Raw genomic sequence first — 26498 nt, 5'->3', positions numbered from 1 at the left:
CAGGTGGCCACACGCTCCTTTTAAATCAGGGTCCTGTCTTTTAGGGAGGAGGACACAGGTATTGGGGGAGGCCTGGTGAGGGCCCCGCCTGTTCTCAAGCACAGCCCTGTGCTGGCGAGTCTCATTGATGTGAGTTTATTGTTCATTGATTACCGCAGGTCAGGGGCCACGTGCTTTTACATGTGATCCTCAGGACCACCGTCCGAGGGGGTCTCTCAGCCCCCTCTGATCGAGGAGGACCCAGAAGCCGAGCCGTGGGAAGAGTGGCCGGGCTGCTCCTCAGTCAGGGGCAGCCTGGTGTCTCGGAGACACACACACGCCTGCTACCTGCCACCCCACCCCCCCACCCCCGCCCTGCCTGCTAACTCTTGGTCCTCACACCTCACTGTCAAATCGGCTCGGAGGCGGCTCGCACACCCGGCCAGCGCGCCCAGGCTGCCCCGCATTTAGGCGTCCTGTGCCCACTCTCCCCTGAGAGACGAGGTTCAAGTTGACAGGTGCCAACTCAGTCCCTCTGGGCCCCAGGCCCTCGGAAGACCGGCAGCCCTACTACGCACCCCATGGGTGCTGGCCGGCAGGCCGGTTCTGAGAAGGGCAGGCTGATTTTTCATTCCACTCACAGATTTTTTTCTTTTTGGCTCAGAAGGTTGAGAACATTAGTTATTAACCTTTAAAAGTCAGAGGTTTCTCCTAAAGATCTGAACGTCTGCCTTCCTCAAAGAAAGAGGAAGGTCCTTTACCCCGGGTCCACGTTCCACGGGGACCGAGCCGCAGCCGCCTCCTCTGGCCCGGATGCATCTCCATGGAGACACTGCTCCCACCTGGCCTGCTTCCCCGGCGTCCCCTCCACCTGCCCGGCTCTGCGGCCATTCGAATTTACCACCCGTGGGAGAGGGGAATGACAGAGCGCGCGGCTCCAGGCAAAGACAGTAATAACAGAGTTTCGAGCTTCCACGAGCCCCCAGTACCTGCTACCCAGAAAAATAACCGACAAGGACCTCAGGGCTATTAATCCGGGAGCTTTTATCATCATTAAATTGGAGAGAAAATGGAAACAGCGGCTGTGATGGCCATTTGATCCACAGGAAAGGGATGTCACTCATGACATTTCTGGGGAACGAGCTGATTAACACGGACCTCGGTGGTGCTGCTGGGACAGACACTGTCAGAAACTGTTCCCGGGGCACGGGTTTCTGCATTCGTCACCGACAGCCCCACCTGCCTCGCTCCGACCTTCCTCTCCTGGCGGGTGAAGGCAGCCTGGGCTTTGTGGGCTCCGAGGCGTAGCTTGGGGTTGTGACGTGAACGACGGAGGGTTATTTTGTCAAAAGCTTTGTTGCAAAATACGTTTGACTCGATAACATCCTAAGATCAGGCTTTGGTTTTTTTATGCCTTTCAAGGGTTTCTACAGGTATGATAATACAGAAATTACCATATTTTGCTTTGTGCGGGGTTTTTTGCCCTTTCTCTATATAAATGTTAAGCTAGTCCATTTATCTTAATTCATGGAAACCTCACGATATTTATGACTTGTATATGATAGAGACAGTTCCAAGTAACATGTGAGACAGACTTCACAGGAAGCAGCCTGAGGAAATTCTGATGGACAGATCAAGGCCTGCTCCTGAGTGGATGAGCTGGATGCCATTTAAAAGGGACCCCAAAGGACGCTAGCTAATACAAGACACAAGTTCACTTCCTTCTCACGCAGGAATTCCTGAGCTGGAGGCCCCGAAACTCTCTGCGTGTGGCTCCATCTCGGAGTCCAAAGCGGTTACCGCGGTTCCCACACTCTCAGCTACATCCCAGCCGATGGGAAGCAAAGATCCAGGAAGCACGTTTTTAAAGAAAAGACTCAAGCGTTACATAAATCACTTCTCACATCTCAATGGCAAGAGCTTGGTCGCACGGCCTCCCCGAGCTGCAACGGAGGCCGGGAAACGTAGCCTTCAGCTGGGTCTCCGAGAGCCGAACACGGGCGCTGCGTCGTGAAAGGAGGCGGGTGAGAAGGGAAGCTGGGGAGGCCGTGACTCCTCCAGTCACGTCCGCACTGGAGAAGGCAGCTCTTCTGAACTCAAAACACAAACGTTCATGTCCGTCCCGAACACGATGTTCACCTCCCGCCAGACGTGACGTGCTAGTGACTATGGGAGGAGGACGGGGGCATCTGTGAGGGGGCTGCGGTGTCATGTGAGCGCCCGGGTTAGACTACATACATGTAAGCCTGTGGCGTAGCACTCAAACCGCGGGCTCTGCACTTGGACACTTTGCATCTGAATTCTGCTTGTCTTCCTTTCTGGCTGTGTGGCCTTGGGTGGGTAAGTCAGCCTCTCTGTGCCTTCTCTTTTTATTGGCAAAAATCAGGCACAGATACAACTGATCTCAATGAGTCACTGTAAAAATTAAATGGCGTAATGATGGCCAAGCTCATTGAGTCCCAAGCACCTGCCTGCACCCCAGACAGTGGGGGAGAAGGGAGATGCAAGGAGCTCACGCTTACGCCTCACAAATCAATGTCCACCAAGTGACATCTAAGTGGCCAGAAACTACTCACACAGCTTCATCTAGCTGCAAGGGAGGCAGGGAGATGGAGTTTTGACGAATTTTTTCTCCCCAAATTCCCACAGCACAGCTCAATTCCCATTTGCGCAAACCCCCAAATCCTATTTCCAGAGCTGGGTTGTTTTATTTTTTTCTTATTGTTGTTTCTGAGCCCTTTGCCATCCCGGTGGCAGGTAGGGGAAGTCCTTGCCAGTAAGTGTCACCATGAACTTGGAAACTGAACATCAGCCCACTTAGCTGAACAGTAACCGGTTTCAAGGGCTCTCGAAGCTTTGGGATTTGAAGACACGCACAAGCTCTCTGGGAAGACTCGTAGGTCTGTTTCTAAATTTCTCTAAACAGGACACTCGGAGCCCTGGAGTAGCTCAGTGCAGAGTCCACAGCCACGGGGCAGCTGTGGAGCTTCGAGCTGGCCTCGGGCGGTGCACGGGGATAGGAAAGCTCTGCAAAGTCCCACGCTGAGATGTGTAAGTGGCCAGTGACACGGCCATAAACAGGGGCTCGTTCTGCAAAGCATTTTGCTGGTAATACTCCGCTGTTCTGGGAGCACCGCCACGGACTCATTACGTGCTGGGGGCTGCCAGGCATCACCTCCCCCCCACCCCGCCGCCCTCGGGGTCCCAGGGCTCTGTGGGGCTGAACCGGAATTGTGTGCCAAGGTCACACATTTTCAGCGAAGGGCCCAGACGTGCAGGGAGAACGTTGACGATAAAGACGATCGGGAAAACGGGTCTTTTTATTCCCATTCTGCCTTGGAGAGAACTCCATCCTCCCGAAAATGCATGTGTTGAGACCACCCTGCAGGATGGTAATCCACACGGGACCTTCGGGAGGTGCTTAGGGTTCGAGGCGGTCGTGAGGTTGGGGCCCCCAGGATGGGATTTGTGTCCTCGTGAGAAGAGAAAGAGACGCCCGAGCTCTGTCCCCACCATGTGAGGGCCCAGCGAGGAGGCGGCCGTCCGCAGCCACGGAAGGGCGTCCTCGCCAGGGCCTGGCCCAGCGGGCACCGGGGTCTCGAACCTGCGGCCTCCAGGGCTGCGGGACAGGAAGCCTCCGCGGTTGACGCCCCGGCCCCATCTGAGGTACTTCGCCACGGCGGGACCCCACTCCCCCCCGCCCCACACCTGGGCACACCCACTTTTCTTTCTCGTACAGACTTTAAGAAAATAAAAACTGGAGTTTACATTTTCAAAGCGAGAACAGCCCCTCCCTCAGAACGAGTTGAACCGAGTTTGAAGGAGGAAACCGGGGCTGCAGGACCAGGCGCGTGACCAGGCAGCGGGTCCGGAGAGGCGCACGAACCCCAGAGCTCCCGGCGGGTGGTGACGGCGACTCCTCTGACTCTGACTCCGCAGAGCAGAGCCCCCTGGGGACAGGAAAGCTCTGTCACCCTGACGAAAGGGACTGCGGACCCCACAGAAAATGCGTGAGCAGTGAACTACAGCAGCCATGAAAAGCTCAGCCTGCCCCAAACTGGGCGAACGCCACCGGTCTCATTAAACACAGGAGAGAGTGTGGTCTGGGTCACGCAGCCCCTGAACCCGCATTTAAGGGGCAGGAGTTTGTGCCGCACCCCGAGCCGCATTTGGGGGACCCGTCAACCCACCAGACTCACCGGGCTCGGGGCAGTCGGCATCCGACGTGGCCAACGGGCCCTGCCATGGAAGGACCCGGTGAAAGGGCTTCCCAGGCAAATGGAAGGGCTGGTGGGCAGACAGTGCAGTGTGTGGCTGACCGACCCCGGAGCCGCGCCCCGGGAACCTAGAACGTGTCACTGAGCAATGGCACACCGATACGTTCGGCCAACCTTTAGAGAGGACGCTTCCTTGGGTCGCAGCTTCCTTAGGGACAAGGAAAGCTATTGGTTCCCCACCCCACCTGTCCATCCAAACACAGCACTTTGCACCTGGAGGGTGACGAGTGCGGTGATAGAGGGGATGGAGACAAGAGCTGGGAGGGAGGGCTGGCCTGTGGTTGCATTTCCTCGGTTGTTACAAAAGAACCGGATAAATAAAACACGCTGAGAAACATAGTAGCATGGCTACACACTAATGGAGAGGGGGGCCGGGACTCCCGGGCTCCTGAGCGCTGGATAGAACCAGTTCAAGCCCCCAGCCCACCGCGAGCAGAGGCGCCGGCCTGTCCTGGGTGTGTGTGCACACGTGTGTGGAATGGAGCACACTGGTGAAGTGCGAGAGCCTGCAGCACCGACTGCAAGGCCTTGGAAGCCGTGAGATCTGCCAGCCTTCAGGAGAGGGAGCGAGAGGCGCTGTGGGTGGGAGTTCAAGGCCAGAGGTTCTGTGTGCTGAAGGACTGCTTTTTGACCAACTGTCTGCCAGGCTGGGAGCGAAGTGTGCAAGAGCGACCCTTGCACTCGTGGAGCGAATGCAGCAGGGAGACGGGGAACACGTACCTCACAGGGGCGACGTGAGAGGCATGCTGGAGAGCGGACGGCAAGGGGGAACCCGCTCGACCTCGCAGAGGCCAGAGGCCAGCAGTGGGTGGGCTGCGGAGAGGATGGCTGGGCAGGTGTCTGCGAGGACAGACTCCGAGCTGCAGCGGGAGGGGAGGGGGGCAGCAGCGGAGGAGGCGTGCGAGGTCCCCGAAACCGCCTGGCTCAGGGGTTGGCTCAGAGGGCCTGCCAGGCCCAGCCCGCAGTGACCCACATAACTGTGACTCAGGATGGCAAAGGGAACAGGCCCAGAGTGACATCTAGGGCCTGGGCTCCAACCTGCAGAGCCCCCCTCCCCAGGGCATCCCAGAACGAGGCTGCGATGACCTGGGAAACCTGAAAAGGGCCTGGGTGACTCTGACCCGCTCGCTGGGTGGCTCCTAAGGTGGCGTTCTACGTCCTGGGAATAAACGTTAACGAGGGGAGTGAATACCTGAGCCCTCCCCTCCATCTGGGCTCGGCCCGTTCTCCGCACGCTCCGCCTCCCGCAGCCCTCACTCTCATCTCCGCCTCCGGGCGAAGAACCTGAAGTGTGAAGAAATCACGTCACTGGCCGGGAGGCAACCCGTTCACAAAGAGCAGAGCTTGGCTTTGCTTTTCTTGGCCCCAAGTTCCCGGCCTCGTCCCCGGAGCTCTGAGCCGAGATCGCTAACGGCGGAGCCAGCAGCGGCCAACGCCTGTTCTCACACCAGAAGAGAGTGGGGCTCGCAAAACACGACGTGATCCCCTTTGAGCTTTGCAGGTGCTGGAACAAGGTCACGGTCGCCCCGGTCCCTCCTCGTGGTTCGTTGCTAGAACTCGAGTTCTGAGCCCGGCCCTTCCCGGGAAAGCTCTCACGCCTGGCTGCCTGTTCTGACATTTCTCTTAATTGAATTTTAAAACACTCCTGCCCTCAGCCACCCCTAACGAAGTGCAGCAAGGCCCTCGCGGAGAAAGGCGTCCGAGGCCGTGCTGGCCCCACCCTGGCAGACAACCCAAACGTCTACCCCGTCCCCTCGATCAGGCGCCTCGGGGGCCAGAGGCGCAGAGCCGCTGCCGGGAGGCTGTGCGTGTGGGTGTGGAGGTGGCGGGGGCACGGCCATTAAGAAGTAAAATATGTGTACGCCGCCTGCTGCACTCACTAAGTGATTAAAAATGTAATCTTCCTGGAGAAATGGGCCACATATTTGTTTATATTAATGTTAATAACTTGCTAACTAAGGATAAATGTATGATAATTTATGCCAAGTGAAATAAAGTGTGCCCTACAGACAGACTCGGTAAATGGGAGCTTATGCTAGCCCGAGTCGAGAGCGGACACATTAATAACCACATTCTTTCACTGCGGCGAAGACGACTGTATGCAAATTATATGCAAAGTGTCCACAGCAGCCAAATCCTGGCCAGGCGGGGGCCTCGGAGCAGGCGTTCCTGGCAAAGGTCCTGGGAAACCGTCTCCCGCTCTTGGCTGCGGCTCAGAAATCCATGTCAGAGGGCAGGAGAATTTTCTAGAACTCGTTCTCTGGGCATGTAACAGATTCAGGGCTGTCTGTCTCACCTTCTCCAGATAAACAGAATTAATACAAAGCCGCCTAATGGCGTACTGCGTGCCTTTAGAGATCATCGGGCCAACCTATTTGTGCGAATTCGGGAATTATTATCGTTATCACTCCCGTTAACAATTCTAATTTAATCCACGCTGATACATCGCAAAAGAGTCGTCCGGCACTCACAGCGGCCTCTCTTCCCTCCGACATCACCGCCGCCACCCCGTTCTGCGGCCACAGCGCCGCACGGAAACTCGGGACATGTGATTTATCATCTACGGCAGACATGGCGGAGAAGCTGGCCCGGCCTGCAGCCTCCGGCCTCGCCGACAGGGAGGGCGGGGAAGGAGCCCACCCCACCTTGGGCCCCAGAAGGGACACTGTCATCAGAGAAAGCGAGGTCTCTCCACCTGCTATAGAGCAGGCATCCGCCGACTCCGTCGTGGCCTCCGAGAGTTTAAGGGAAACCTGCCAGACACCTTCTAGAAAAAAAAAATCCTGCCCTGATCAAAGAGGAACAACGTATTCTCTGCTCCTCACCAGGCTCTTGTCCTTGGAGGCAGGGTGAGGCCGTGAGTCATTCTGTCACTGTGGGAGAACTTGAGGGGCTTCTGGGGGGCCTCTCGAGAAGCAGGGGGACTCAGCAGCCCAGGGCTGCCTGGGCGGTGCTGACTGAGCTTCCTGCCCCCTGCAGCCCCCAGTGTGCCCCAATGTCACCCGCTAGCTCAGCAGTGACTTCAAGTCACCACGAGAGAACAGGGCGCTGAAGAAACAAGGACAGTGGTCACAGGGCAGAAAACCCACATGGGATCCTGGAGGGTCCAGCGGCTCTTCGGAAACCTCAGCCACAGGAACAGGTCCCCCAAAGGATAAGTGTGTCATCCCAGTGTCCTCTCGTCCCGGGAGGCGGGACGGTGGCTATAGGCCTTTGGGAAGGGAACTGCTCTCTGTGGACAGAAGGAAGGAAGGAGTTTTTATGAGGTTGGCAGGGCGGGGGGCTTGGGGATGGGGCTGAGGCCCACTGAACACACAGCTCATCCAACCACGGGGCACCCCTGTCCCTGCAACGCCATGCTCGTGTCCCAGCCATTCCTGGACAGCTGCCCGGCAGCCTGCTGCCCCTGACTCCCCCTGCCAGTGGCCAGGCCACGTCCAGTCCACGGGCCTGAGACAGGGGAGCTTGCGTGCACAGCATGGGAGAGAGTGACACCTCTGAGCAGAGACCCTGTCACCTGACCTGAGCATGGGTGGCTCAAGACACTTAGTGTAAAAGGATCTGAGGGTGGTGATGGCCACCGTCAGGGCCGCCCTGCGCCCCCCACGCCGCTCACACCCGCAGCGGAGCCCAGGCTCCAGCCTGCCCTCCTCCCCCGGGGGTACTGCATCTGTGATTTGTGAAAAAAAGAGAGTCCGGAATGTCACGTCCCAGAAGACAGAGGGACCCGGAGACACAGAGAAAGAGGACCCGCACACACACATGTGACATTTGACAGCACACAGGACATGGCACTTTATAAAGGTCAGCAGTGATGACAAACACGCCTGAGTCTTCTGGTATCCAGTCCAAACGCTCCTCCACGGGTGACAGAGCGGTCAACTTAATTGGACGTTAAGTCGAGATGTTCACTGCCGCTTGCTACTTACATTCTCAGCGGCAAAGGGTTCTTGTGCTCAGATGCTGTAGGCACCCCTCCCCCACCCCTCCCTACTCCCAGACTCAGTCCCCCATTTGCCCCCACCCGGGCCCTCTGCAGGCTGCTCCCTTCCTCCCTTCCAGCTTCTAAAGCTGGACCTTCAGTCCTGCCATTGAGTCTCGCTGACCTGGTATGGGCGGCGGGAGGGATCCCCTGTCCACACCTCAGCCAACCACTGGACAGGGGCAGAGGGCCCTTGGGTTAACCGGCCCCGGGCTGGGACACCCACCACGTAGAGAGAGAGGGCTTGCTGCCCTAAAAGGACTCCCGCTGCCTCTGCCGTGTGCACCCGCTGTGACGAAACGCAGCAGTCTCGGCCTCGCCCGCATCTACCCACTCGAAGATGTGTGGGCAGCCCGCAAAAATAATTGCTTTGTAGCTGCAGCTGCTAGCACACACAATTAAGGCAACTATTCACAAATCTATCTCCTAATTGATCGGAAATTTTGCAAAGCAGGGAAGAAAAAGCAGATACAAGCAGGGAGAAGCTGTTAGTAACCCAGAGGGGAAAGGAATTTGTCTCCAAGACGCTCGCTAGGAAATAGAAAATGTGACTCTGGCGTCTGTCGATTGTCACTTACAGCGGCCCGTGTGGTCACCGGCAGCTCGGGTCTCTGGGGAAGGGGGTGTGATTTACGGTGCACAGATGCGCAGCCTGCATCTGGTAATTATTTGTGTTGTTACAGACGCTGCTTGGTCTGTCTGGAATATGTACATTTGTAGCAAGTATTTTCTGATAATTTTCTCATTTGACATCTCCCCAAAGACCATTTATTCTCAAGGATATGACTCTGTGATGAGAAAGACACTGGACGCCCCCTCACTACACCGAGGGTTATTTACGAGGTGGGGGAGTTTCTAGTGAGGATTTTGGAACCCGTGCAAACGAGTGTATTCGAATGGCTAGGTTTGCAAACAAAATGCCTTTGGCAGATTTCTGCGGCAGAGTCAGGTGGCAAAAACAGCACCTTTGCTGGGCCTTCCTCGGGAGGCACGCCTTCCGAGCGAGAAGCTTCCGTGCCTTTGAGGAAGAGGAGGGAAGATGCGCGTTCCCATGCCGGCCTCGCCCACACCTGCCTGAGCGTGGCTGTCCTCCCTAACAAAAAGCGCTGGGCGTTTCCAATTTGTTGCGAATATTTTTCACCGGAAACACTACCGCGGGCCAAGTGTCCCCACCACCTGTCCGTGTGGGGGCGGTGAGTCTCCCTGGCTTTTCATGGAACACGTAAGCACATAGGCCACGTAAGCACATCTGCCACCTGCAAACACCCACACATGGGCACCCGAAACACCAAGCCTTCCTCTCTTCGGACGGAAACAGAGCCCTTGCCCAGACTTGGGATTAAAGAGCTGTCCCAGCAAACGCCGGTATTAACCACTGGCATTTTTAGGGAGTGACACAATTTGGGTGGCCAGCGTGCTCCTCAGCAGGGCTGGCTTCTCCATTAGAGAAATTGCTACAGAGGATCCGTGGCCTGAAGATGTGGCCATAAATCAAGATGAAAAGCCACGGGCGGGCTGCTGTTAACTCAGAGATGCCGATACTGTCGTCCCTAAATCACTTCTCAGCCCAGGTAAAAAGGAGTAAAGAAGGCCACTCCAGGGTGAGCGGTGGGGCAGGGAACCGCCCTCGGGCCTCCCGAAGCCTCTGGGATGGAAGGGGGTGGACGGTGTCCAGACCCGAGGCTGCCCCTCCCCCGGTGCCAGGTCACGCCCCCATCCTCACCCCACTCCCCCAACAGGGAGTCCATGAGCGCAGGCTTCGTACAGACAGGGCCCTGGAGGGGCAGCCAGGCTGCGAGAAAACGTGCCCGCGACACCTGCCACGGGGGTCCTCAGGGTAAGAGGCTCCGACACGCACATAGGGCGTGTTCTGTCCCAGTCACCGGTCCAAGGACACGTGGGGTGGGGGTACCTGGTGGAATACACAGATGGAAAATGGGCATTTTATCACAGCGCAGTATCAGAAACAGACAAACTCTGGACCAAACCACAGAAAGTCCCCTGCATGGTGCAAAAGGGGACCCAAAAGACCCAGCCTGGGGCGTGGGGCTCTGTCCGGGGCCAAAGCCTTCGGTGCCCGGGACGTGAGAGCCAACCGGGCAGGTGCCGGGGTGGACGGCTTCTCATCCTGGACTCGCCCCTCACGGAGCGGAGCTTCCACCTGCTGGCACCTGCGCTTCCCATGGGCACCACACTACACGGATGGACATGCATGTGCACACGTGTTGGCAGCATCCCATGCAGGCCCAGTGTGAGGACAAAGACACAGGAAGTCAAGTTCCTGAAGCCTGGTGGCGAATTCCTTTGTTTAAATCTATGTCCAGACCTCAGTTGCAACAAATGGAATAAAGACACGACCTTCCAGGGTGAACCTGTGAAGCAAGCTCTCCTCAGAGAAAGCATGGCCGGGAGGACGCCCGAGGAGCACGGGCCAGCCCTCCCCATCAGGGACCCGCGAGCTCCTGACACTCCCTGCCGCAGTCCCTCCCATCTGCGCAGAACCAGGCACGGCTGGGGGGGGGATGCTGTGACAATCAGCTGAGGCAGCCCCCAGGTCCAAGGGCGGACGTGGGCCAAAGGCTCAGGGTGTCACTGCTGATGTGACCACTGAATCGAAGAAGAACCCCCAGCTGAATGTGTGGCTCTGACCAGTGGGAGGCCGCGGGGCCGGAGAGCCTCAGGTCCTTCCGCACCACACCAGCCCGGAGGCCCGGATCTGGAAACGTAAGTATACCAACACACAGGCGTACACACACTCGTAGGAATGTAACACACTGCCTGTCACATAGTATACGTATGTTCTCTGCAGCTGCGCACACCCACACGCTCATGTGCGGACCTGCGAGAGTAGAGGATTATAATTTTTAAAAGGCTCATGAATGTGGTCACCACGAGTTTTCAGGACACTAGGCAACATGCCGCTCGCCCTGCAGAGTATCAAGTCTCCGTGGGAAGGAGCAAAGATTCTCGGAGCCTGGAGGCCACGTCGCAGATTGAGAAGAGAAAAAGGAACCACCCTGGAGGGTGTTTCAAAGCCCCCATCAGGCCGTCTAATTAGATTGAACGACTTTTCTTTCACTGACTCGGAGCCTGGAGACGGTGAAATCCCACTTTAATCAATGCCGAGTCCCCCACCGCTCCGGGACCAAGTCTCCTCCCAGCCCCGAACTTCAGCCAGGAGTGTGTGCCTTCCCTCGTCCTGCCTTGGTCCCCCCGCCTCCTCTCCAAAAACTCCGAACCCGCCGAAATGTTAACGCACTCCGCAATCCTCGCAGAAGTGCGTTCTGCAACTTCCCCTGTTCGCTCCTTTCGATAAAGTCAGGTTTCTCAGAGGCAAAGGCAAAGAGCAGAGAAAAAAATGAAACCCAACAGAGGCTAGTAGGTGACTACAGCAATACCAAGATATTAATTACGTTTAAATGAGAATCCCCCCAAAGGTACCGAAGCAATAACCGCAGGAATGTCCTATGGGGTAAGGAGGTCTCTAGTCTTATTAATAAAAATTAAAATAATATATGATTGCTAAATAATAATGATTATGAGAGTGATAATAATTTCTTTGTTTTCACTGTGTAATTTGTTTCTGCTTTTTACATTCCTGGTTTCCCGTTTCTATTTGTAATGTAGAATTTTGTTATAAAGTGACTTTTATTTAAAAAGATATCTCTCCACACACACAAAAAGAACATGAAGCAAGTAATCATCTCGCTGGTGCCAGACGTGGTTAGCATTACAGAGGTAAAATGCAGATGGCCGCGGTTTGGAAAGCCGGGGCAGCTCGTTAACGTGGGTCGTCTCCGCCGCCCACGCCTTCATGGGACTGTTCGGTTCGAAGAGCGTGTGTTCAGCAGACTTGACTGAGAAACCACTGTGATCCTATTAACCGACATCGCCCCCATAAATACAAAGGAAATAAAAAGGAGGGTCTCCAAAGGCCGATCGCCAGCGTGCCCCTAACCAACCCACTGAAGACTTTTTTGAGCTGTAAAAAAATAAAAAATACCTTTTTAAGAAAATCGATGATTAATACATAAAGACCTTTAAGAACACTTCTTATCAGACTAGGAAAATCCACTGACCCTTCTGATGGGTGGCGGGACAGCGCCCATCAGGACGTGACCCCGGCTCTCTAGATAGAGATAAATAGATAAATAGAGAGAGTGGAGACTGTCATCTAAACAATGCAGGTAAGCGTGAGGTCGTTCTCCCCCCTGAGCCCCTGTGTGCAAGACGGGGACAGAGAGGACCCTCTCTTCCCACACCTGGGCCCCCCTGTGTCCTCCCAGTTCGACTGCTTTGCTGGGACAAGTGCAGTCTCGCCGCCAGGGCCACTGGGTACCACTGCATACGGAGCCCAGAATCCCACCTGACGCCCCGGCTGTGCGCGAGCTCCCTTCTGAGCTGGGCGCGCGCCATCGTGGTCCCTCTGACCAGGCCAGACCCCCGGCGCTTGGGCCCATTTCAGGCCACTGTGAAGTCACACTCACGGTCCCAGCACAGCCGTGGCTGGCCTGCAGCTGCCCCAAGACCCATCCACTCCATCCCCAAGGATGTATGACCACGGCATCCAGTTAGAAGGCACTGGCACACCAACGCGGGTGCTGAGCGGCCACAGGGAGTGTCACCCCTTTGAAAAAGGAGGAGTCACCGTGCTCACAGGACAGGGCGCAGGGCCAGGCTGTTTTCCAGGACCGGCTCACACCTCCCCCACCGCTGACCTGTGCTCACAGAGAAGGCTCCTACCTCCCGACCCACACCCCCACCCCGGTGGCTGCTGAAGCCACGGAAGGGCCACCTTGCCTCACCCGCAAAACAGGGAGCAGGCCCGGCCATGGGCAGATGGCCCGTGAGGTCAGCCATGGCCCTTGGGTGCCACATTCGACACGAGCAGAAAACCATAGGGCCTGACATAAATAATGCCTCTTTTTTTATTACAGACTCTTTTATGACAAAAATCATAAGCATGTGATTCTGTAACCTAACAATATCACACTCCAGCACACCACGTGACATTCTAGGTGAGCTGTTCAAATTGTCCCGCCCCTATAAAACTATAAATTGTCCCGCCCCTATCACTCCCCTACCACCCACACTCAGGCCTTACTTCTGCCAAATGCTGCATTAGGGCAAAGCACCACGGGGAGAAACAGGTGGAAATGAAATGTACGTGGTTTCAACACACGCATCTGACGTGGCCTGTCTGGGGCTGACGTCCGGGGACGGCCACCTCACGGCCCCGCTGCCCTGGAGGGGCATCCGGGTGCTGACGGAGGGTGGAAAGCCGGCCTCGCCTAGCCGCTTCCACGACCAGAGAAAAAGGGAGCTCACCCCCGGCGTCACCACTGCCCAGGGCTGCACGCCCCTCACGTGGGTCAGAAATCAGGGACGGCAGAACCACACACAGCCCCTCTGGGGGGCGGGGCACGTGTCATTTGAGACCAGAAGAGTCGTGTCCACAGCCACCAGACGGCCCCTCCTGTGACAGAACCTAAATTGCAGATGCCCGGGCTGCCTCTGACGTGGCCCACGGGGGCAGACGGCTGCCCCACCGGGAATGACGCGGCAAGTTTATGTTACCTGAACCCCGAGTTAAACTGACTCCCAAGAGCAAAATCACCGTGTCCTAGATTCTAGAAAGATTCACATCGAACGGTCCTAACCAGTTTGTCTGGTGGCCACTTTGCGGGACGGACGCTCACCTGGGTCCCCCACCAGTATGCCGACCCCATGTCTGCCTTCTTCCGTCCGCACACTTCTTCCCTCCAGCTTTTCTTCCTCCTTCTAGAAAAATGCCTTCGAGTCTCCCTCTCGCCAAAGGCCTGCTGTGACCCACCCTGTTGCTGTTCGTCGGAGAACATCCTTATTTGGTCTTCGTTTTGAATAATGTATCTTCTATACAGGGAACTCTGGTTTGGACAGATCTATTCCCCTCTGCATTTTAAACGTGGGGTTCCGCTGTGTTCCGGATTCTACTCCTGCTGGTGTCCTTGTCGCTGCCTTCCCGTGCGATGTCCTTTTCCTCCTTTTAGCGGCCTCCTGCTGACGTCTCAGGTGGGACTTCCACCCCACGTCCGGGGTTAGAAGAGGCCGCTCTGCCGGGGTCTGCGCCTTTGAGTTCTCCGTCGGTTTCGGAGAATTCCCTCCCCTGGCCCCCGCCCCTGGCCCTGCCCCTCGCTCCTCAAACTACCCTCCACGGAACTCTGTCTCCGCTCACTAATCCTACTCTGCCCTCACACCTATTTGTGACCTCCTGCCTTTCAGGGACTCGGTCGTTCAGCCCTGGAACCTTCCTTGGGTTCTTTCGTCTGCGTTTTCACTCCCCACTCCGTCTCTCCAGAGTGAATCTACTCCCTGGAATACATTTCAGCAGGTGCCTCCCGAGACAAGGGGGAGGCGGGGCTTTCTAGAGGAAGTGGCCGTCCTGGTCCCTGATTGGTTCTGTTTGACGAAAATGAAGAATCCCAGTTGGCATAGTCTGAGTGGTCCAAACTGCAAGATCCTGGCTGGTTGCTATGGAGCCNCACCCTGTTGCTGTTCGTCGGAGAACATCCTTATTTGGTCTTCGTTTTGAATAATGTATCTTCTATACAGGGAACTCTGGTTTGGACAGATCTATTCCCCTCTGCATTTTAAACGTGGGGTTCCGCTGTGTTCCGGATTCTACTCCTGCTGGTGTCCTTGTCGCTGCCTTCCTGTGCAATGTCCTTTTCCTCCTTTTAGCGGCCTCCTGCTGACGTCTCAGGTGGGACTTCCACCCCACGTCCGGGGTTAGAAGAGGCCGCTCTGCCGGGGTCTGCGCCTTTGAGTTCTCCGTCGGTTTCGGAGAATTCCCTCCCCTGGCCCCCGCCCCTGGCCCTGCCCCTCGCTCCTCAAACTACCCTCCACGGAACTCTGTCTCCGCTCACTAATCCTACTCTGCCCTCACACCTATTTGTGACCTCCTGCCTTTCAGGGACTCGGTCGTTCAGCCCTGGAACCTTCCTTGGGTTCTTTCGTCTGCGTTTTCACTCCCCACTCCGTCTCTCCAGAGTGAATCTACTCCCTGGAATACATTTCAGCAGGTGCCTCCCGAGACAAGGGGGAGGCGGGGCTTTCTAGAGGAAGTGGTCGTCCTGGTCCCTGATTGGTTCTGTTTGACGAAAATGAAGAATCCCAGTTGGCATAGTCTGAGTGGTCCAAACTGCAAGATCCTGGCTGGTTGCTATGGAGCCTCTCTGATTGGTCCGTAAGGATGCAAATGAGGGTAGAGCTGCACAGCTCCCATTGGACAGGGCAGGTATCAGCCTATTGGTCGCACTACGATTCCAGGAGCTCCCTTTATAAAGGTGACCGGGAGCCCAGTCCGGGGCTCTGCCGGCCCCGCAGAGTGGGCGAGAGGCCTCCATTGGAAACAGCTGCTGGACGCGGGCTGTGACTTTCAGCGCATCAGCCCCAAGGAGCAGAGTCCACCTCCGGGTCAACAGCAGGAAGGAACTGACGCCTTCTTGCCAGGCCCCACGCGCTCTCTCTCTTGAAACTCGCAACACTGCTGGGGCTGTAGCCTTAGTGCGCCCTCTGTGCAGATACGGGAGTTGAATCAGAGAATGTCCAGCTCGAACAGCTGAGAAAGCAGAGCGTTCGTTTTACCTTGCCGCTGGACGCCCATTCGAACCAACCCCCGGACTGTGCACCGGGCCCCACCAACCCCGCCGCCTGCCTTATCTAATAGGGATGTTGAGCGTCCGTCGCAGCCAGAGAGCGATGCTCGTGCCTGTCGAAATGGCCTTCTGTTTGGGAAGAGTGTGTGCCACTCCCGCATATCAGTAGATCTGACCTTTGACAACTACGGTCCCTGAGTTACCATCTGGAGTTTCTCAATGTCAGGTCCGGCGGTGGTGGTGGGCCTCCTCGGGGCTCCCGTTGATTTCGGCAGGGCCATGGACGGGACAGATGTGACTCACCAACAGAGGACAGAGGGGTCCCGCTGAGCTCTCTCCACCCGGGCGGGGCAGGCCACGCCCCACGGCGCCCTAAATAACCACTCAGCTCCGAACCCGTCGGTCCGTGTGCCTTTTAAAGGGGTCAGGCCCTTTCCACCCAGGCATCTGTGGGAAAACTCACCGTGCAGGCGGGAACCACGAGTTGGCAGAAATGTCAGCCAAAGGCGACACCGAGACCCTTGTAAACCTGAGGCAAACACGCACGGGGCTGGAGCAGGGAGCTCAGGGCTGCGGTTAAGACGTGATTCCTGCGCCCGCGTAGGGGTCCAGGTGTAAACAGGACACCTGACAACCTGTTCTCTGGAGGAACCAGGATGTTTTCCAGAATGCTTTCCAAGACTGAGCAAACCACCTGGCAGGTCAGGAACTGGTGTCACTCCATGGAGGGAAACCTTCTGCTGATGTCCTGGGTCTTCAAGGGACAGGGCTGTATCCTCAGAACACATCATAGTCATAGACCGGGAGTTACGAATGTGGTGCCCCAGAGATCGAGGACAATCCACATGAAGAAACAAAATAAACGCTTTTTTAAATTAGAGTCCTCTAAAGAAAACAGCTCAGTAAACAGCAGCCGGACCCTCTGACTCACTCTAGATGATTCTTCCACGATGGAACCCCCACCCCCACCACCAGATAGCGCTGGGACCCAGTGGAACTAGAGGTCAAAGTTTGCTCCAGGGGCACAATACGAGGGCACACGCCGACTCAGCTCGGAAACCGCAGCCCGCCTGGCGAACGCCGCCGCGCTCCCCAGTCTGGCGCAGGCACCCGCTGGCATCCGCAGAGGAGGTGGCCTCTGGGAGTGAGTCATGACCGAGTCTGCAGGGAGAGCTCGCTGGACCACGTGAAAAGCGCCATTGTCTCCGTGCTGAATGGCTTCCCAATGATTTGGAAATCGGATGACTCGCTTTTCACACCTAAGATTTAAAACCTCCTGGCTCATCGAAGACTGTTTTATTTTGCCCAACCAGGCTTTCTTCTCTGAGGCCTTCGTGGACGCTAAGTGGAAACATTGTCCGTTTACCACCAGCCGCTGTGTTGCAGGTTACCTTGTACCCACACCAGCGTTTGCACCGCCCTCGGTGGAGACTGGCTCACGCAAGCCAGCGCTGGGATGGCTGGCGCAGCGTTCTTCGCAACAGTGAAACGTTTAGTGGCACCAGAAATGTCACCAGTGATAAAGCCCATGACAGCCGGAGAGCAGCTCTGGGTTGTGAAATACCTGTGGGTGTTCACCGAGCGGCTTCGGCAGAGGGGCGCACACTGCACACCTCAAACTCCGGGGCACACCTCGCAGTCGGCGTCAGGGGCCAGCGCCCGTCTCTGCGCAGTGAGTGAATGTCTGGGGCCTCGGGAGCCCAGGGCTCAAGGCCAGAACCACCCAACCCTGACGCAGGGGCAAACAGCAGCCAAAGACGCTGCTGGTTGAGCCTGGCTGTGGTCCAACACAGTCTCAACTTGGACACTGAAACCGGAACCTCATATAATTGTCACATGTCATGAAATATTTATTTTTTTGTTTGTTTGTTTGTTTTTAGAGAGAGGGGAAGGGTAGGAGAAGGAAAGGGAGAGAGACATCCATGTGTGGTTGCCTCTCACGCGCCCCCTACTGGGGACCTGGCCCACAACCCAAGCATGTGCCCTGACTGGGAATCGAACCAGCAACCTACCTTTCCATTCGCAGGCTGGTGCTCAACTCACTGAGCCTCACCAGCCAGGACTTTTTAAAATGTTTTAAACCACTGACAAATGTAAAGACTGTTTTTTGCTCACAAGCTACACAAAGACAGGTGGCTGGGGGAACTGACCTTGGTCCCCGAGCCCCGGAGAGCTGACCTGACCTACCAGAGGGTCACCAGGGGAAGCCGTCCCTGCCCGGTGACTGAAGGTGCTTTGTACCAGGAGTCAGACTCTGCCGGACGCAGAAACCTGGTGCAAATGTGTGAGCAGAGTCTGAAATGGCTGCAATAGCTGTGATTTTAGGGCCAGGGGTGGGGTGGGGGGTCCTGATGAGGAGTCAGCCAGTTCTCCTTTGCTTGCTGAGTGTGTCTGTTTCCCTCAGTAGAAACACACAACCGACTCCTTTCCGAGGCCGTAACCGTGAGCCTGCAGTCAGGCGCACACTGAGGTCGGCGGGGTGTCCTGGGGTGCGTATGGCGGTGGCTCTGGGGGTGGAGAGGGGCCGGGGTGAGGACGGTGCTGCAGGGTGGGAAGGGATGAGGGTTTGTCTGTTGTCCCAAATGGTGGTGACACAGGGGCATGCTTTACGGTCACTCATCAATGTGTCATTTTTGTTTCATGGACTTTTCGCTGGATATTATTTTTGATGACGGAAAGAGTTCCAAGAGAAGGTTCTGCGGTCAGCCAGGGTCCACCCTTGTGAATATTCTCTGAGCTTCCCAAAGGCCGAGCCCGGAGGCTGAGTTGGACAGTTGAAAGTTCAACTAGTTCACGCTGTAATAAACATCAAATCTGAAATTCAACCTGTAGTCCACGTCACCAGCACGGGCCTCCATTCAGGCTGACGAGAGACGGCTGGCTGGGTTCTTAGGTCCCCACAACCCTCATCTCTGCACTCGCTGGTTGCTTCTTGCATGTGCCCTGACCGGGGATCAAACCCACCACCTTGGTGTATCGGGATGACGCTCCAACAGTCAGACTCCTGAACCACCGAGACAGACCGGAAGAAGGTCTGCAAGCAGGTGCCCTGGCAGCCACCCTTTCCGCCCTTCCGTGGCCCCGTGGCCCAGGTCACCCAGGTCACCATGCCCTATTCTGCTGACTCCTCAGTTCCACCCCCCAGCTGCCTCCAAGAGTCATAAAGAACAAACCTATTTAGAAAAATCATGCGCCATTTGGAAACAAGCCAAAAAGATTACCGCCTGCCCTTTCAAAGTCCTGCTCAGACACTGAATAAGTCCCCGAAATGTCCCGGGAGCCTCTGGGGACCGGAAGCTATGGCAGACTTGGCACCAACGAGGGCCCGACTCTGTACATACAGACGGTGACCCGTGGACACCAATGTGCCACAAACAGCATCTGTCCAGGCGAGATGCAAGTGCCCCCGTCTCGCGGGGAAGGGAAGCCTCAGAGCATGGCCTCAGCCGGTTCTGCCTGCCATTTCACGGGAAAATGTGTGTCTCCGAGTGTCTCATAGTCACCCACGTCCAGCTGCACCAGCGCCGTCCCCTCGACAACAGAACAACCCCGTTACTACTTGGTTACACCGTGTTTCTCACCTGGAGAGAACACAGTTACTCTGGGAAGCTTTTCACTTTATAGAATGTATCACCTTCTGGACAATGATACTTGGACACAGCTGCAACTCTGCCAGAGGCACGTTCTCTGGCTGGTTTTCAAAGGCTGGGGAAGCCACCAACCCAGGTGCTTTCGTCCCCACACGCCAAGCCCCAAATCAGGCGGGTATTTCCAGTTCAGTAGCCAGTGTGATGTATTCATCCTCGCCCGGGACTCGAGGGGATCTCGGCATCTGGCGATTTCGTAGCAAACAGACTCTGCCCGAAGCAGCCGCACCCACCATGTCCCGCTTGCACCGCTCGGTGTCCCCGTGGGGCCCTGCCTCTCCCTCCGAGCCTGGGCTCCATCCTTCCCCTCCGCGCTGCACGTCCATTTCCAACAGGCGCAGCGGATTCATGGCCGACCAGCTCTGCCTTGCCTGTCACATCCTGGGGGCGACCCGCTGACACCCTTATAAGAATTTAGAAATAAACCTAATAGGGGCCTTTCACGCCAGAGAATTGTTTATCTGGATTCCATGAGGTGGGGACGCGAGGAGAACCAGAGAATGGAGCTGCGAAAGCTCCTGCCAAGCCACGTGCCCAGGCGTGGCGTGTGGCTGTCCCCCTGTGACCACCCCAAACACCCGTGAAAGGTGACACAGCCCGGGCCAAGGGCTGGATGCTTCCAGACACAGCAAGATGAGCTTAGTTAAAAAAAGAAAGAAAGAAACAAGGTAAAGTCAGAGCAGCTGAGTCACCAAGCAGACAGAACAGAGCGCACCCCTACACGCCTCGCATCCTGATGGGAAGAGAGGGAGCCGACCCAGAGCCACTTCCCAGCACTGGGGGGAGGTGGGACAGGGGACAGTGGGCACCGAGGCCTCGAAAGTCAGGGAGGAGCTTGGCCTTGGCCCGGGAAACCAGCCGGTCATCAGACAAACACGGGCCGTGTCCCCGGTTTGAAAGCCACTGTCCATCTCAGCTTGGCCTCGAGTACCAGTGACAGGCCACTAAGCCTGTCTCAGGAGCTGGGTCTGCGAGGATCTGGTTCCCAAGGGGCCAGGCCAGCAGGGACACTGTGGGCCCCACAGCAGGGGACTGGACTTGCACCATCGTGAGGGGACCAGCACAGGGGGACAGAAGCCAGCGGGCACCCAGGGGCAAAGCGGCACTCCTCCCACGGGACTCGCCGAGCACGCCGCCCGCCTGTGCGGAGAGCAGGTGCGGGGCAGGGGGCGTTCCGCGGTGCAGCTCGGAGTCCAGGGTGCGACCTGCTCGTCCGCTCTTTTGCAAAGTGAAGGATCCTGTTCCACCCTTCGTAACGTCCCCCCAGGACCGTGAAGGGTTCGTTGCCGCTGTTCTGCAGAGTTCTCTGAGGCGGATGGCGGGAGCCTGGCTGGTGCACCTGCGGTGCGACGCTGGTGTCCTGAGAGCCGATGGAAAACGGGGATTCAGAAAGGCCAGGCCTGGCGTGAAACCGCTGGCCCTCCCCACGGAAGACAAAGGGTCTCCTACGTCCCCAGCATGACGTGCGGGGGGTGGCAGCTGACTGTGTTTGCGGGAGGTGGTGGACGGGGGCGGCGTAACAGTGTTTTCTGTCCTTCCCTGGGCACAGTGCCCTGGGGACGCGTCCATCGACAGAGTCCGGCCTCTGGCAACGAGTGTTCAGGGCTGCGGTGGGTCTGAACCATGTCTGCGAGTTCCCAGATCACTCATCCCCTTGGCGTGGGGACCAAGGACCCAACAGCCAACCCCCCCCCGTGCTGGCTGGGACCGCTGTTTGCTTCCGAGGAGCGGCACCTGGGGGAGATGACTCCACGGAGGTCCCACAGAGGGACACTGCTCTCCCCTCGATGCCCCTCCAGGTGCCTCTCCCTGGGCGAGACCAGCACCACCTGACCACAGATGCCAACAGTCCCGATAAGTGGCCCAGAGGGACAGGAACCAAAGCCGACCTGCCAGCTTGGGACTGAGCCACCGTAAGGCCAGACCAGCCGGGCTTCAAGTCTCCCAGCCGAGACCCCAGACAGCAGGGAGCAGAGACAAGCCCCACCCCCAGGGCCCTCTCTGAATCCCCGTCCTACGGAAGGCAGGAAGCGATGGCTACGTTGTGCTGAGTCACCGTCAGCCGGGGGTTGTGTGTTGCACGGAACTGGTAACCAACACAAGCGTGGAGCCCACGCCCACAGGCAGCTCTGCAGGAGCCTCGGGCTGCTTCCCGCTGACTCGCAGCTCGGGGGCCGGGCTGTCTCCCCACAAAGCCACGGGTCCATCCTGCACACCTGGGGCTAAAAACCTGTGTTCAAGGCAACACTTGGGATAGTGATAAACGGCGGTGATGTGGGGGGCAAACGGGCAGAGGGTGGTGTTGGGGGTGATGGAAATGGTGGCCTGTACACGCTTGTCCAAAAATCACTAACTCCACACTTAAACCCAGTGCGTTTCATTCTATCTCGAGACAATGGATTTGGAGGTTTCGAAAATTCTGCGTTTGCCTCTGACGATAGTTCCTGTTTGGATTCCTGTCAGCGAACCCTCTACACGCAGTGGAAAGCCATCTGACAGCCCCCGGCGGAATCTCCCAGAAGATCTGCAGGCTCCTTCCTCGGCCCAGTTCTAGGACAGCCCCACCCATGCAGGGTGTCAGGGAGACAAAGTGCCTGGGCTGACCCACCCCCTGCCACCCCTGAGCCCCGCACTGCCGCAGCAGATAGCAGCTGTGCCCCAGGTGATTCAAGCGAAGCCCAGCTGGTGTGTCCAAAGCCCGAGGGGCCAGCTGCTCTCCCCAGCGTGCATTCTCCGGCCGCTCTGCACTCAGCAGTCTCTGAGCCCCGGCCTTCTGTTCCGGTGTGGCCTCTGCCTTTGCAGCCCCAACAGGAGCTGGAGGGGCCTCTCTGCCCACACGCATGCGGGTCCACGTGCCCAGCATCCGCCTCCCTCTATTTCCAGGCTGGACTCAGAGATACGGGCCCCTGACGTTATCACCTTCTTTGGGGCCCCTGGACACCTCCTGACAGGCGCCCTCCAACCACAGCCATCCAGAACCAACACCAGATCACTTCCAGCTCAGTGACCTCGGGGTGTCCCCGGCCAGTCACAGCGACAGGGTTAGGTCCTCTGTGAGCTGGAGGGGGAGGCGGAGCAGAGCTGGTGAGGGCCGGGCTCTCCTCTGGGCCTGGAGGGTCTCTCTGCAGGGAACAGCAGGCACGCAGGGGCTCCTAACCCAGCTGCACCAGCAGTGGGAGAAGGAAGCAGGTCCGGCCCCCAGACGAGGACTGTGACCACACTACCTTCTGGACGTCCAGCTCGTTCTGCCCGTTCTGCTGGGAAGCTCTGCCTCCCAGTACCTGGTGGCTATGAGACCTCCTCAGCATGTGCTGTTCAAAAACAGTTTTTTTTAGAGAGAGGAGAAAGGAGGGAGAAAGAGAGGCAGAGAAACATCAACATGTGGTTGCCTCTTGTGCACCCCCTACTGGGGACCTGCCCCGCAGCCCAGGCATGAGCCCTGACTGGGAATCAAACCGGGGACTTTTTGTTTCACAAGGCAGCACTCAATCCACTGAGCCACACCAGCCAGGGCCAAAAGCACTTTTTATCTGACAGCAGAATAACTTCAGAACCTGCCCTCCTCCCCATCTGAAAGCCTGGAAGGTCTAATTGCCTGCCCCCCACCCCCACCCCGCCGAGGAGAAGACACATACAAGGGCACTGGGAAGCATGCCGCGTGTCCGACAAAAGCCGAACGCCCTCAGTTCTCGGAGCGAAGCCTGTGAGCGCTCAGCGAGTCCCCCTCGCACACCCGTGCGTCTGCGAGGTGTGACCTCAGACAGAAATTTCTGGATGAAATGCTGAACAGGATGTTGACTGTGTACGCCTGGCTGGGGAAAGCAGTTTCTACCATGCCGACCAACCCACCAATAAAAGGTACACTCGGTGCGAGATTCGAATAAGCTGGAGCTGAACATGTACTTGGAAATCACAGAGTTTGAACTTCACACAATACAGATAAAGAGAGACACGGGGCCTCTTTGTAAACATCAGAAAGCGTAACCCCACTGTGGCAAGCGTTGCTGTGCTCACAAAGAGCTAAGCAGGCAGCTCTCCAGTGAAAACCGAAACCGCATTCTTGTCTCGTTAAAAGACCCTAAGTGAGTCTCCTGTCTGGTGTCTGATAGCTCTATCCTGACAAGAAGGGGCGGCGGGGGGGTGGGGGGGCGACGCCGAGAAACCCCCGAGCCGTAATTGTCGGGGATGAGACACTCCGTGGACTGAATAGCTCAGTCGGTTATTGCGCTTTAATTCACCGCATCCCAGGTAGGCAGCAAAGGCCGAGGTGTCTCTTCAGAGCTTTGTCTCCCCACCTGAGATCAGGCGGAGCGGGGGCCTGGGGGAGACGCCTTGCTCTGCCTGGGGCTCGCAGAACGGAGAGGGGGCTGGCGCGCACGCCAGAGGGGAGAGGCTGCCCAGATGGCCGCGGGCACTCGTCCACGGATTGGCCGCCGCTCCAGGGGCGGCTGGAGCGAAGGCGATGACCACAGACCCAGCCTGCCGTTGCCTGCGCTGCTCCAGAAACAAACAGCGGGGATTTGGGCCGATCTGTCAGAAGCGGCGGGAAGTCTCAGCAGCGGGATTCGAGGGCCCGGCTCCTCTGTGCCCGAGAAGACCCTGCTCCTCCAGACCCCGCCCGAGCAGGTCTGAAGTCACCTCCCCAACGAAGAGGACGAAGAAGCACATAAACTACAAACTCGCATCCACCGGAACCGAAACTAGTAACAGCCACCACGCACGCTTGGTTTTCATTTCTGCCGGAAGGGAAAATATGGGCTCTTTCTGGGGGCAAATTTCATAGTTTGCAGGAGGAAAGCAATGCAGCCAAACTGAGAGTCAAGACGGTGAATTTTTTTTAAATGTAAATTGGATTCCTCTGTTTTCTAACCCCCCCCCTCTTGTCACAGACTCACCCACGCGAGCTGTTTCTGCCGTCCGCTCCTCACCTGCTCCACCCCTCTCCCCTTGACCGGCCCCCAGCGGGGGTCAAAGCCAGGCCGCCATCTGTTTTCATGTAGCCCACAGAGTGACCCTGGCTTCCATGTTTTTAAATGGCTCCCAGAGAAGTAAAAAAGACCCTCCACAGCGTGCGGAAAGCACGGGAAGTTCCAGCGACCGAGGGTGTGAGTGAATGAAGTTCACCGGCACAGAGGCCGGGAGACTGTCGGCACACCGTCTGGAGCTCCTCGGCCTGCTCTCCCCCTGGAAGGACGAAGCGGAGTTACAGCGACAGGGACTGCGTGGTCCCCAGAGACCGCAGACCCTTCCCAGGAAGGCTGGCCTGTCACGGCCTTGGCCACCAGGCTCTCCCAGCTCCACTGAGCACGCTCGCTGGACCCCCAGAGAGCGGCGGTCCCAGGCGGGCCCCCCAGAGCCTTCAGCCCCGGTCTCCCCTGGCCCCGCTGCTGTAACAAAGTATCGGAGGCGTGGCTCCTACACAATGTAACTATTTCTCACCGGGTTTGGAGGCTGCAGGTCGGAGACCAGGGCGCAGGCACCACTGGACTCTGGGGGGAACCCCCTTATCATGATGCCCTCAGGTGTCAGGGTGCAGAGGGTCATCGTGTGTGTGCACACGTGTGAAGCTGTAATGCATCAAATGCACATGTAAGGCTCGTGCCAAAATGTGGGTGCTCTGGGCATTTCCGCTTTCACCCCTGCTCATCCACCCCCTTTCATTTATTTATTTATTTTTATTCATTGTGTGGTTTCCTCTTATACCTCCCCCCACTGGGGACCTGGCCTGCAACCCAGGCACGTGCCCTGAGTGGGAATCGAACCAGTGACCCTTTGGTTCACAGGCCAGCATTCAATCCACTAAGCCACACCAGCCAGGGCCTGTCTCTTTCCTTTTAGTGCGACTCAAACCATGAGGAAGCCAGCGCTGTCCCAAGCTCATGAAGGAAGGCCTTGACAGCTGACGTTAAGACCAGCATTAAAGGGGGGGCGTCCAGCGGGCACAGCTCAGAGGACAGGCACGGCCACCTTGCTGCCTGATGGCCTGGGCTACAGCTCAGGGGCGGGACAGAGGCCAAACCCAAGGAGGCAGGCAGGGTCGGGGGTGGGGCTCACCCCCAGAAGGAGCCCCACAGAGGAGGGGCCACAGGAAAAGGGGCCCGGCCAGAGTGTCCTCATCTCAGCCGACACCGGAAATCCAAGTGCATGTTCCTGCTCCTGATTTGAAAATGTTGACGCTGCAATTAAGAAAGCGGCCACAGCCCATTGATCCGGCGCAGCGTGTCCACGGGCCACGCCGGACCTGCCAGCCGCCTCGTCGTTAATCCAGCCTGGAGATTTCCAATTTAGTCAGCATTAAGCACGCCATCCACCCCCTCACTCATTACGTACAAGAGCTCGGAGAGCATTCGGGGGCCATGTGCTCCTGCGTGCTGCCCAACGGGGGGACTCCTTTCAAGTGACCTGACACGCAGTCCCTGGTCCCCAACTGCTCACCTCTTAGCCCCAGAAACAAGGCAAACAAGGAAGACTGTGAGCAAATCGACAGACGCGGGGCCCCCTGGGGTCTGTGTGAATCTTCGCTGCTGAAGGACCGGGAAGGGAGTCAGTCAGCAAGTCCAAGGACACTCCAAGGACAGGTCTCTGCCTCCTTGTCGCTAAATCCCGCCAGCGAGAACGAGGACTCGCAGTGTTCTCGCGATGCTAGCCAAGCCCAAGGGAAGAGCGAACACGCTGTTATTTCCAACGCAGCATCAGCCCTCTGTTGCGGAGGCCTGTCTGAGGGCCAGTGGCAACAACGGCTGGGGACTGCGGTGGCTGTCACTTCTCATGGCTGTCACTATGCCTTTCACAAGTGTCTTAGGACTTTTTCAACAGCCAACAAGACAAACTGAAGTCAAATCCACGTAAGAGAAAGAAGAGACTTTATTGGCTTGTGGAACTGAGTGGCTCAGGAATAAAGCTACAGCTTCAGGCATGGCTGGATCAAGCCTCACATAATCCATCCTGCACGCCTTCTCTCTGTGTCTGTGCTGGC

The 26498-nt window shown here is 57.2% G+C and overlaps 1 protein-coding gene across 1 annotated transcript in view; it reads right to left on the bottom strand.

The window, feature by feature from the left end:
- The window catches only part of TMEM132D (transmembrane protein 132D), a 114869-nt gene extending 89803 nt beyond the window's left edge, over window positions 1-25066 (bottom strand). The window contains exons 1-2 of the mRNA XM_037052596.1: window positions 24962-25066; window positions 23818-24052 (exon numbers count right to left, since the gene is read on the bottom strand). Coding sequence (XP_036908491.1) covers window positions 23818-24052; window positions 24962-25066 — 340 coding nt within the window. The remainder of the gene's footprint in view (window positions 1-23817; window positions 24053-24961) is intronic.
- Window positions 25067-26498: the final 1432 nt, after the last annotated feature.

The sequence above is a fragment of the Sturnira hondurensis genome, unplaced genomic scaffold (assembly GCF_014824575.4).
Source record: "Sturnira hondurensis isolate 20B ecotype Veracruz unplaced genomic scaffold, ASM1482457v3 Scaffold0007406, whole genome shotgun sequence".
Classification (NCBI taxonomy): domain Eukaryota; kingdom Metazoa; phylum Chordata; class Mammalia; order Chiroptera; family Phyllostomidae; genus Sturnira; species Sturnira hondurensis.
The sequence above is the reverse complement of the archived record's forward strand: the minus strand, read 5'-3'. Positions and strand labels throughout refer to the sequence as shown.